Source organism: Macadamia integrifolia, chromosome 7, assembly GCF_013358625.1.
Source record: "Macadamia integrifolia cultivar HAES 741 chromosome 7, SCU_Mint_v3, whole genome shotgun sequence".
Classification (NCBI taxonomy): domain Eukaryota; kingdom Viridiplantae; phylum Streptophyta; class Magnoliopsida; order Proteales; family Proteaceae; genus Macadamia; species Macadamia integrifolia.
This window is the reverse complement of record NC_056563.1, coordinates 29,060,094-29,073,139: the sequence shown is the minus strand read 5'-3', so window position 1 is coordinate 29,073,139 and position 13,046 is coordinate 29,060,094. Positions and strand designations below refer to the sequence as shown.

The following is a 13,046-nucleotide window of genomic DNA, read 5'->3' as shown; positions in this document are numbered from 1 at the left end:
TGTGAGAAAACAACACTAGATCAGGAACACCAACTACCAGTTGTTGGTAGTTGATAGTTGATCATGCATCCTATAAGCAATTTATATTCAATTACAGTATAACAAATTAGATCTATTAACAACTTCTTTTTTCTTTTAAGGTCAATAATTAGATCCATTAATAACGCTAACTCAATTGTTGGATAGAACAATGGGGCATCATTGGGACTACCCCATGACATGTTAACCTTTAATGCCTTGTACCAAAAAAAAAAACCTTTAATGCCATCCCAAACGTATGACCCATCAAAATGTCCTTTTAAACGTTTTCTGTTTAAGAGTGTGGTCCTATGCCCAGCTTCCAGTCAATAAACACAAATATTAACATAGCGTATGAGCATTGAGATGCTTTTTCCTGTTTTACCCATGATGAGATAATTGAAGAGCACGGAACCCAAATAGAGAAAGTAACCGATCCACTAGTTTTCTGGACTGGTCTATTTCATAACTGGATCCCATAACAGTGTTGTCTCTTGATTCTTGATACATAATCTCTGCCTGCTAAGATGCTCTAAGCAATTGCATTTTGCAAATTCGGTTACAATTATTTGATTCGATTTTGAATTGGTTCAAGATAAAAATGTGGAAACTGAAATCAAATCAGACCAAGAATAAGAACACATTCTTAGAACCAATTCAGTTCAGTTCAATTTCGTTTTTTATTAGATTTATCAAGCAAATTGGGAGGAGTTTTTAGTATTCTGGATTTTTTAGTTTTACTAATGGTTGAGGAGAGTATATGTCGTACAACCGATGAACCGTTTGGGAGTTCTACTAAAGATATGGGCGGCAAATGTATGGAGTCTTATATTCTACAATAGAGTACATACACAAGTACAACTGTTCAAGAAAGCATTGGGCATATTGGGTTGGATTTAGATCCTCTTCAGCTGTTGGGATATCCAATGTTACATTTGAAGGTTGAAAGGATCCTGGCATACACCCCTAAGTTCTCTCGACCATTAAATGAGCACGGGAACATCCAACGGATAGAGAGGATCATTAGGTTGTGATAGGGTTGTAACGGACATGTGCTAATAAGAACAAGGAACAAGTTATAATTGAACTTCTATAGGAATGGACTTATATATGTACATTGGATTTTTAAGTAAGATGTAAATATAGTAAATTCAATTCTTACAGGCGGTTTCACCCTTGAAATCCAAAGAAGAAAAGATTATTTGTTCTAAAATCAAAACTAAAACAATTCTTATATGATTTGTTCTAGTCTAAAATGGGTGGTTTTGATTTCAATTTCATATTGACACGCTTAATTCTAATATTTAGGGTTTTGTTGGGAATTCCAAAGAGGCAATACCACCTTATACCTAATTGTGATTTTTCTTTTTAGTAGGAAAAAAGAAACCTAAAATGCAATGTGCCCCCTACACCCAGACACAATGGGGGCAAAATGATCACTTTGTCCTTCATGAAAGACGAAAATTTGATCCCCATTGATGCCTCTACTAGTGTTTCGATTGACCCCGTATTAGTGCAGAAGCCACATTGCCTTATAGGAAACTCTCTCTCTTTTTTATTCAAAATAATTGTAGATCTTGATACGATTATTTTCATTTACTACTATTTTATCAACTAAAAAGGGAAACAAAAATATGAAAATTCCAAAATAGGTTACAAAAATCGGCATTGGTTGATTGATTGTATATAAATTTACCAATTTTGATTTGATTTAGGAAACTATATAGTGACAAAGGATTAGGTAATCGAATTTTATTTTCTTAAAGTTTTGTTGGTCAGAAAAAAACTAAGCACATAACATGCAATGAGAGGTTTCTATTAAAAAAGAAACAAAAAAAGGCAATGAGAGGTTACAGACAACTATGGCTCACTGGTGAACAACCTATAATACCAAAATGAGTTGAAGCAAAAAAAGGAAAATATATTTTCATGATTTTTATTTCTCTATTCTTGGTAACGAAGAGATTCTAGTGAATTATAAAGGCCAAATGTGGGATGCGTCATACAAAGCCCATCGTTTCTTGTGTAACAACCAGCACTACACCAAAAGAGGTAACAAAAGATTTCCAGGCTACCAATTATCATAAATTCATAATCATGCATGATTTTGTCATAGTGGAACGAATAATATCCATCATACAATTTGACGTGGATTGAATAACATAAAAGTAATTATATTTTACGATATCATTAATTCTACCCCTATTGTACAAAGAAGACTGCTCCCTCTCAAGTGCGAATAGGGTAATTTTGTTTAAGTTACAATCTCAATGTAATCAACTATGGTTGAATTGAGAAAAAACCTTAAAAGAAAAATGAAACGAAAAAAAAAAAAAAAAAGAGAAGAGAAGAATTGGTATGTGGAAAATATAAAAGAGAATTACATAAAGGATGTACAATTGATTTTCTTTATTATCATTTCCTTAGATTTCCATTTTAGAACTCTTTGGCATGACAGAGCAAGTTGGACCACATCACTTGATAGCTAAGAGAAAGGAGACGTAGGTTGAGCGATTGTAGAAAGGATCATAATAGATCATGTTGAGGGATCCAGCTTAATTCAGAGAAAGATCCTAGGGATGGAGGATCCAGGCACACATTTGTAGGTCACCCCAACCCTAAAATTGCTGTCTAGCCCGCTTTATGGGGGGGAAATCCTATCCTAAGTTGGGATGCTACATTCTAATTGGAACGCATTTTTCTGTTACAGCCTACAAGTCTCTCTAAAAAGAAGACGTTATAGTGTGGGCCCGATATTATCCTTGGATCGAAAACGAGGGCCATGATAGAGACACGTTTCCTGAGTTGGGTGCCGGATTTTTTTTTTCCTGATGTTTCTCTGTTCCGCTCTTCTAGCCTTTTGAAGAATTGAAAGTACTCTTCGTCCCCTCCAATTGGTTCAATCCATGCTCTAAGGGTTGCTTGTCTCCATACTTTATTGATTCACTGCTCAAAGTTAGGTTGTGAGTTAGGTTTTCTTCTTCAATCGATTTTGGGAATAAAATCTTTAAGGGCAATTTCGGCACTCCCCTATTTTTAAGGGTAAAATGGTATTTAAAAAAAATATGAACTGCTGATATCAACATTCTTGGTATATTCTGTAATGTTGACTGACGGCAGGGGGTCCGAGTCCAATTTGGTGAAAGAGAGGGGGTGTCCTTATAATATTGGCATTCTCCAGGGGGTGGCGTTGTAAATTACCCTTGATTTTATCTGACAAAATCTGAACCGTTCTTTTTTGAACTTATTACTTGTTATCCCAGTTTACCTTTCCAATAGGGCTTTTGGTCAATATACTCTCATCTTCTCTTGCCGTGAAGAGCAACTGTAGCTTCGCTAGCGTCTTTTCCGAGAGAGGACTTATCGGTGCCGGTGTTTCGTGGGTCTGGTAATACCTACCAGAGAGTCGACGAGTGAGCCCTTTGTTCCAGCCAAGTGCCATCGACCTCGCAATCGCAGTTGTAGTAGCATCAAATTTACAGTTTTGGCGACTGTGGCAGCTTCTCACTAGTGCTACCAAAGTCTATAGAAGAGCTAAGAAGAGGCCGTTGGAATAGTCTCTATCATTAATGTCGGCATTTAAATGGGCCTATTCTTTTGTTTATTTATAATGTTTTCTTTAGAAAAAGAGACACTAGCTGTGTGAGAGAGCGACTGATAAACCAGTCAAGAATTCATTCTCTCTCTTAATATTTTCCATGCTCTTTTATGAAAGAGAGGGAACAAAATTCGAAGGTAGAAGGTGAGTTCATAGAAGTAAAAAAGAGTTGACGAATTATTGGCGAGGGGAAAGAGGAAACAAAGAGAGGGGACTGGCTAGAATTTCCTTTTGTTTCATCATTTGTTCTATTATTTGGGATCCAAAGCTGTCGTTGTTGCTTTCTTCTTGATTGTAGAAATCAAAACCTCTCTGTTCAAAGATTGTTAAACGCGAAGTAAAAGAGAATGGTAGTCGGAGAATGGTGGTCAAATAAGAGAGGTGTAAAAGAAACAATTTCATACAAAATCGAAAGAAACCGAATGTAGAAGCAGAAAGCCCAAATAGAGGAATAGGGTTAATCGATGGCTTAGATTAATTATCAAAATATCAAGGGGCAAAATTAGATGTGATGTTTGTATGAAGCAGGCGCTTAAGCGCTGCTACCACTCACCCTAATATTTAATACACTGAGCTGATAGCTTCCACCAAGAATTGCATTCACTGGAATTACCAGTAATTTTTTACAAAAAAAAAAGAAGAAAATTTACCGGTAATTAGTAATTAAAGATAAAAGAAAATGATTTATGACTATCTAAAAAAGGAAAAACCTTTCGCTGTAGAAGGAGGTATTGCGAGTTCGAACCGAAGTGTGAAACACAGAGAAGGCTTCCTCTCGCCAGCTGTTATATTTGGAGCAGAAAGAAGCCTTCTCTCTTCTCCACCCAAACCTACTGGTTTTCTTTCTCGTTCTTCCTTCTATTGAGGCTTTTTTCCAAATCCTCATGTAGAATGGCTTTGATTTGCTGATTTCGCTCTCGATCTGGATTCTGGACTCGGGAGGTGCAGTTTCAGGGGTTTTGATCAGAAATTTCGACTTGTTGGAGTTTCTGAAGTTTCTGTTTCTGCATCTAGGACGATCGAAGTCGTCAAAAAACCTGTAAGTTTCCCTGATCTCCAGAGATCCAGTTTGTTTTTTTCTCTTCTTTTGCTTGGTACTGGACCAATTTGAAGCTGCGATCAAGAGAGAGAAAGAGAGAGTAAAAATACAACGAAATAGAGTAATTGTTTCTAGTATCTGTGATCTTTTGTTAGCTTGACCCGTCTCGGTCCAATGACGGTGGAGACGGAGGAGCGCTCTGGAGTTTGTGAGGTTTCTAAAGTTGAAATTGAGGAAAATCTCTCTTCAAATTTGAGTTCCTACGAAGATCTGGCGAAGGTCGGTGGTGAGTACAATGGCATTGTACATGATGGCGTGGAGGAGATTGATGGTGATGTGAAGGACGACGGTGACGGTTCTTATGTTTTCGTCGATGGGCCAGATGCGGTTTCCGACGAACTCGAACAAAAGGATCTCGTTGCGGACCCTGTGGCAGATCCTGCTGAAACTGTCGAGACAGTGCCCGTCGTTGAGGGAGAAACCGTCTTCAAATCGAATGATGGTTTTGAGAGTGGGGAGAAACAGCTTGAAGTTGGGGAATTGAAGATTGATAATGTAAGCTACGATCAATCTCCCATAGATAATAGTTGCAATAATGACGGGAGTGTGGTTTCGTCCTCAACCAATGGTACCATTGTAGAGAATTCGGATTCCCAATCAGAAGAAAGCGAAATGGAAAAAAATGATACGAATAATGAACAAAACAAAGCAGTTGTAGTGCCGGATGTAGGAGTTAATCAGGAAACTGTATTCACGACCACAGAGATTGTTGAATCCAAATTGCCTCAGCTTGATCGTGATGAGGTGGAGAGGCAAAATGGAACAGTTCCTTTGGCAGAGGTAGAATCTGCTGAGGCGGAAGAGAATATGGAGTCAATTACTGTCAAGGAGGCTGTTGAATGTGAATTGCAACAGCTTGATAATGAAGAGAAGGTCGCAGTGGTTGACAGTGCGGAGAAGAATGAGGAGCAATGTAAATTAGATTCAGCTACAGAGGTAAAAGAAAACCAACTGGAAGGAAACAAAATGGATAATAATGATACAGATGATGTTGAAAACAAAGTAGTTGTAGCGCCAGATGAACAAGGTATACAGGAATCTATAGTCACGACTACAGAGGCTGTTGAATTCAACTTGCCTCAGCTTGATCATGATGAAGTGGAGATGCAAAATGGGGCAGTTCCTTCGGTGGAGGTAGAATCTGGTGTGGTGGAAGAGAATGATGAGTCTATTGATATCAAGGAAGCTGTTGAATGCAAATTACAACAGCTTGATAATGAAGAGAAGGTTGAGGAGGTTGACAATGTGAAGAAGAACGAGGAACACTGTAAATTAGATTCAGCTACAGAGGTAGAAGAAAGCCAACTTGAAGGAAGCGGAATGGAAAAGAAAACTATAGATGATGAACAAAACAAAGCAGTTGTAGCACCTGATGCAGAAGGTAATCAGGAATCCATATTCACGACCACAGAGGCTGTTGAATCCAAATTGCCTCAGCCTGATCGTGATGAGGTGGAGAAGCAAAATGGGACAGTTCCTTTGTCAGAGGTAGAATCTGGTGAGGTGGAACAGAATAATGAGTCCATTACTGTCAAGGAGGCTGTTGAATGCGAATTACAACAGCTTGATGATGAAGAGAAGGTCGAGGAGGTTGACAGTGTGGAGAAGAATGAGGAACAATGTAAATTAGATTCAGCTACGGAGGTAAAAGAAAACCAGGAATCTGAAATGATGGCTAAGGCTGAATCTGAGGCACATCAGCACCACGATGGGGAAGAGGTAGCCGAGGAGCCAAGGAAATTAGACTTGGCTAAGGAAGAAAATCAGGAATCTCAAGTGACGGATATAAAGGATATTGAGTTAGAGTTTGGTCAGCTTGACAATAGGGAGGCCAAGGACCCAGAAGTCACTGATGAGATTCCTGTGGACAGTCTTTCAGGTGGCATCGGGTTGGAAACGACAACAGGTCCTGTAAATACACAGTTAGAAGGAGAAGCTCTTAGTGGCTCCATTGAAAGTGGAGAGAGCTTGCCCAGTGGCCCAGTTGCTTCAGAAACTGAAGTTATTAATGATTTGGCTGTATGCGGAAACATGACATGTTCTGCACATTTTGAAACAAAATCCGAGAATGTAGATGGTTCCGCCAAAAATCCTGAAAGCTCTCTTGATGAAGTGGAACAAGAAACTGAAGTCAGAAATGTGTCTGTTGAAAATGGTGAAAGCTTGCCTAAGGACCCTGTAGATAATACGATGTCAGAAGCTGAAGTTAGAAATCCTTGTGCTGAAGTCAGTGAAATCTTACCTGTCGAAGGTGCCAAGTTGGAAACTGTAGTTGCAAATGGGTCCACTGATGTAGTTGAAAGCAGACCTACTTGCATAGCTGGTGATGGAAAGTCAGAAACTGATATTATCAATGGTTCGGTTGAGGTTGACATGCCTATACCTAGTCCTACTGAGAATTTGGAGATAAAATTGGAAGTTATGAATGGTTTTGCTGAAACAGCCAGAAGCCTGCCTAGTTGCTCCGTTGATGATGCTGAGGGAGAATCTGAAGTTTTGAATTGTCCTTTCGAGGGTGAGATTAGCTTTCCTGTTTGTCATGTTGCGGATGTGGAACTAGTATCTAAAGCTGCAAATGGATCTGTTGCAAGTGGTGATGCGCCTCCTGCAGATTCTGTGAACTTAGAAGCCATTGTTCAAGATGGCTCTGTTGAAAATGGTGTGGCAGCAGCTCACATTGTCAATGATGCTGAAAATGAAGCAACACAGTCCACTAGTGAAGATACTGATGGTAAACCAATCTATCAAGGAGTTGATACTGAAGGGATTCAGGGGGATGAGAGCCCACAATCATCCACCAAGGGTTCCACTGCTGATGCTGTGGAGGAACAGAAGGTGGATGCAGAGGTGGTGAAAAGGCCATTCAATTTCTTGATCAAAAGTCCAAGATTTGTTGATGACAAACTTAGAGAACAGATTGGACTTGCTCAGCTACAGGTTGAGGAGAAGACTCAAAGCAGGGATGCTATGAGAGCTACAATTCAAACGACAAGGGTGAGTAATTCTTATCAAATGCATGGTGCTTCTTTTAGTCTTGAGGTAAGGTTTTGGTTACGTTTTATTTAATTGAAAATCTTTTGAACAGGCAACTTGTAACGAGTACCGGGATAGATTTGAGGCTGCCAAATCAGAGGAAAGAATTGCCCGTGATGCTCTCAACGTCAAACGTCAGGAAATAGATTCTGTTCAATCAGCAATTTCCATTGATGATATTGATGAGAGGGTTGGTCTCACCATCTTTCACTGATTACTGCTTTGAATGTCTTTAATTATCAGAGATGTGCTTCTTTTTAGTCTTGATTTTATGATCTGAACGCAGATACATAATATGGAACATATGATACAACATGAAACTATGCCTTTGAAAGAAGAAAAACAACTCATACGTGAAATTAAGCAATTGAAAAATCTTCGGGAGCAATTATCTTCTCATATGGGTAGACAGGATGAACGTCAGCAGGCATCAGACCAGAGAGACAGAATTGAAGAGCGTTTTAAGGTATTAGAAGATTAATTCGGTTCCTTATTACCATTGTTGGGTTTTGTAATACAGTTCATGTGACCCGTTGTTTGAATTTGCTGTGTCTTGTAGCTTCTGAAACAGGAGTTGGAGTCCCTGAGGAAAAAAGTTTCTCAAACTGAAGGGATAACAAAGGTTGCAAGGGCAAAATATTTTGATGAAAATGAAAAGCTAAGAAAATTGCAATCCCAGTTTAAAGCTGCGGATGATCTTCGTCAAGAGGCATATGCACATCTACAGAATCTCCGGAAAGAATTGTATGAGAAGGTACTTTCTCTTCCACGTTCATGCATAAGCTTTTCCTTTTATGCACTAGCAATCAAGTTGCAATACATAGATCAGTGGCATTGGAATAGTATTGGCATGCGTGTAATTCCTTTATGCAGATGGCCTGTGGCATTTTGTGAAATGGTAAAAGCTCAGGCTGGCAGCATGAAGATTTGGGGTCAAGTATTAGGATTGCCACTTTGTGAAGAACATTCTAAATTTAGGACAGACTCCGGTCCTCCCCTTCTTGACCCTTTAAAAGCATGACTCTTACTGGTTTAGGGCCCTTTATAGATAGGTTGTAGGATTAGAGTTATTTTCAACTTCTTCAAAAATATCAATCACTGGTAGCTTAAATCATTTAGAAGTTTGGCCAGTGTATGGATTCACAAAGCAAAGCAGGACTAGGTTCAATTTTTGGCACAAGGGAACTCTAGGTCATTTCCTGCTTAATAGAGATTCCTTTACTCCTTGTAGATTCTTCCCTTGTTTTGCTAGGTGGGTTTTCTTCCATAAGTACGCTGTCTGTATGACGACACGTTTGTTGCAATGCACGGTCGGGGTCATTAAAAGTCGAGGGTCAGATTATAAGAGTGAATTGAAAATTTTCAGCTGTTTTATGATACTTGTTGATTTTTGTTTATTGGGTGTTCTATTTTGGTCTTTATCTAATGCACATGTTTATAAATAAACAAATACCATGAGAGAAAAGAACAAAATGGACAAGGAGAAAAATTAAAAAATTGTTTGCAGCAGCAAAGCTAAACCCCATCCTTCCTTCATATTCCTTCTTGTCTCCAACTCTCTTAAATATGACAAGACCTGACCTGTATCTTCTACCACTAACCTTACGTCTGATATCCTCCAGACCATGAATTTAAATTGCTTTTTTCTTTGTAATGAAGAACATGCACTCAAGGCATTGGAGGTCCTTCCTAAGTGCTTAGGTGATAAAGCGGCTGCTAGGTGATGCCTAGGCGACCTGAGTGTGCATGAAGGATTTTAAAACATGGATATAATTTCGTTCCCACTTCTCAAACCTAAGGGACATAAACCATGTGGCAGGGTTCATGGACACAACTATCTACCCTAAAGTCCCTTTGTTGTAGTGTAAGTCTGTAATGTAAGGACAAACAAGTCAACCCATATATATATATATATATATTCTTTGACAAAATTGTTTTTGTTAAAACACACACGAATTGTAATGTTAGTGGAGTGGAGACAAGGAGTCACACGACACACACACACACACACACACATTTTCTTGAGACTGCCGGTTGGAAAAGGACACGTGGGCCCAATTGGATAAATGTCACCTTCCAGCTATACTCTATTTTCTCTTTTTCTTCCTTATTCTTCTGTTTATAATTTTCACCATTATTAAAGCATTTAATTTAGGTAAAACAACCAACTGACCAAGGAAGCAAGTAGTAGAGAAGGGTTCCGACTTTGGTTCCTTCGTCCCACGATGAAATGCTCTTCTCCCTTTCGTTCTTTCTTAGGGTTTTTTTCCCCTAATGCAAAGGCATGACCCTATGCATCAAGCATACATAAACATTCTACACAAAAACCCAATCAAAACATTAGAAAAGGCAGTGGAGGACCGCGTGGGTCCCAGAAAAAAAAGCCTTGTCACCTAGGCATATGAATCTTGTGCTATGCAAGCTGAAAGGAAGAGCATCAAGATGTTGGACAGTGAAGCGATCCTTTCGTCCTTCATATTTTTCCTTCCTTTCACTTTTCCTATGTGATTGTTTCTCAGTAAATACCTTGGAAGTTGCAATGAATTACATTTTAGTAGGTTCGGTCCCCTGGTTGGGAAATTGTCCTTTTAAGATGGTTGGATTCTTGCCATTTTATTTTGTTACGCGAATGTGTTGCTAGGTATTTTCCAGGCTTGTTTCATTGTTGTAGTGCATTCCATGAAAGGTACCATGGTAATGGGAGAGTTTGTTTCTTGTTTGTGTTTTTCTTTGTATGGATGCATTCTTTGAACGTAGTTGCTGAATTGAATAAAGAGGGTGACCATGTTTGTTATGCCTTGATTGTTGAGATTTTACTTCCTCCTCTAATAGGAATGCACATAATTGTCCCCTTAGTTTTGTGGATCTGTCTCAGCGTCCGTTGAGTTCCTTGGATTTCCGTAGGACCAAAACTGAGTGCAATTATCCTTACCATCTATAAATTCCACAGAAAAATGACTCATGATTTCAAGGGTCATTTGCTTTGATGGTTTGTGGTGGGTTGGAGATTTCTTCTTGATGCAAGGGGTTGCAACCTTCTGGTTCTGCTCTGTACGTACCCCTAATGTGCATCAGACTTGAGTTATAAAAGGTGGATGTCATGTAAAAATCATGTTGTTTTTCCAAATTAAGACCAACGCAAACCACAAGAAATCTTCCTCTTCTTTCTTTTGGCTGAGATCTGCATTGACTGAATAGTGGAAAAAGTCCTTGATTCTCCCAGGTTTTGTTCTAGAAAAGGAAGAAAAATAATTCATCAAAAGCAGAAGTCCTTGAATTCTTTGTCCTTACCCAGATTACTTGAATTTGCAGAGCAAACATTTTCGAATGTACAAGGATGAACAGAGGGCTGCCAGTGATTTTGCATCTGCTGGAGATAGGGAGGCTCTCCAACATCTATGTGTTACCCAGGTGAGTATTCCCTTTATCTGGCAAAGGAATATTAGTGTTATTTTATTACTTAATATTTGACATTCTGGTGCAGGTGGATAGAGTAATGGAGCTATGGAACAAGAATGATGAGTTCCGGAAAGAATACATCAGATGCAACACAATGAGTACATTAAGGAGGTTGAGGACATTGGATGGTAGATCACTTGGCCCTGATGAGGAGCCTCCTGTCATACACACTGTTGTGGATGAAAGAGTTCAAAATGCTCTTGCAGCCTCATCCCATATAGATTCTAAATTGGTCATTTCACCTTCAGAACCAGAAAAATTAGTTGTACCCCCAGGAGCTGAAAAGGGAGATATCAAGTCTGTTGTGAAGGTGCAACAGGAGAATGCAACTACTAAGCTGAAGAAGGCCTCTAAACCCACTGCTATGGAAAATGGCTTGGCAACTTTTTCTGGAAGGGAGGAGAAAGAGGAGGTGGAAGAAGAGAACAAGAAATCGAAAGAGGAAGAGGAGTTGGTGAGGAAAGCAGAGGAGTTGAGAAGGGAAGAAGCTGCAGCCAGAGTGAAGGAACAGCGTCGTCTGGAGGAGAAGGCCAAAGCCAAGGAGGCAGAGGAGAGGAAGAAACGTAATGCAGAGAAAGCCCAGGCAAGGGCTGAATTGAGAGCACAGAGGGAAGCCGAGCTCAAAGAGAAGGTAACTCTGAATTCTTGAAATTGCTTAAGCCTAAGCCCTAGCATATCTGAAATGAAGCCCCACCAATTAATTGTGTCACCACTAGTTCTGACCCTGTCTGGTTGTGGAACCACTTTTCCGTTAAATCCTTCACCTTAGAAAACACCCATCTACTGATCTACCATTTAGCATTGATCAATGGTGGTATGAACTTTGTGCAGGAAAGAGAGAAGAGGGCAAAGAAGAAGGAAAAGAAGAAGGTAGCTGTAGCTGAGGTAGCTAATGTTGGCCCTGATGGAGAATCTGCTCCAAGCACTGAGAACACTCCATCTGAAAGTAGTGCCTGTGAACCCGAAATCAAGGAGAAGAACATGCCAGTGGTGAAGAGGCCTCAGAAACCGTCACTACTGGCAAAGCAGACTAGAACAAAGCCTCTCCCTCCACCTCTTCGTAACAAGGGTAAGAGAAGAATGCAAACATGGATGTGGTTTCTTATTCCAACCCTGGTTGTTCTTGCCTTGTTCTTCTTGGGAAGCATGGGTGTTTCTTTTAAATTTGGTCTCCCGAGTTTTGGCTTCTAAATATATCAACCTATAAAGTAAGTATTATATATTGAGTATTGGTTGTGGTTTACCCATAGAAATATAGGCCATTCTTTTCTGCACTAGATGTGTGGTCTTTTTTTTTTTCTGGCACTCCCCCTCCAGAAATTCTAGTCAGTTGTTACAAAGACCCCCCAATTTTTATACGTATACTCTGGGGAGATTGGTTTTCTGTTATTTGGTATCAACAAAAATAATTGATTTCAGGTATTGTTTTCGTGTAATATAATGAAATAAGAAGATTATGATTTTTTTTTCTTTGGTTGGAATTTGACTGTTCTGTAATTACATTGACGTTTATAAACATTAAATATAGTTTGTTTTATTAATCCCATATCGACTTAGATTTTATATAATGGTTTGTGTTGTGATCGTCTATTTCATGATTTCATATGAATGTGTTTAGGTATTAGTATTTTTTTGTCTATCGTAGGCTTGATGGTTCCCGTCTTCCCAATGCAAACCTAATCTCAGCCCCTTGAGTTAATGTAACCCCACCATGGTTCTTAATCTCCGATCGGGGTGATGGATTCTCCCGGATTGGTATCAGGGGAGGCTGCTCCCGAGCCTTGACCAATTCAATACTGATCATTGGTATGATCCAAGGGTAAAAAGGTAATAAAAACT

At 39.3% G+C, this 13,046-nt stretch overlaps 1 protein-coding gene across 2 annotated transcripts; it reads left to right on the top strand.

The window, feature by feature from the left end:
- Nucleotides 1-4,332: 4,332 nt before the first annotated feature.
- On the top strand, nucleotides 4,333-12,753 carry LOC122084094 (cingulin-like). 2 transcript variants are annotated; one of them, XM_042652145.1, is made up of 8 exons: nucleotides 4,333-4,655; nucleotides 4,811-7,709; nucleotides 7,801-7,938; nucleotides 8,035-8,214; nucleotides 8,308-8,502; nucleotides 11,061-11,159; nucleotides 11,233-11,838; nucleotides 12,039-12,753. In XM_042652145.1, the coding sequence occupies exons 2-8, from the start codon at nucleotides 4,830-4,832 to the stop codon at nucleotides 12,396-12,398; spliced, it is 4,458 nt and encodes a 1,485-aa protein (XP_042508079.1). In that variant the 5' UTR covers nucleotides 4,333-4,655; nucleotides 4,811-4,829; the 3' UTR covers nucleotides 12,399-12,753. The 2 variants fall into 2 exon arrangements, with proteins under 2 accessions (XP_042508079.1, XP_042508078.1); XM_042652144.1 differs by having other exon boundaries at nucleotides 4,333-7,709.
- Nucleotides 12,754-13,046: the final 293 nt, after the last annotated feature.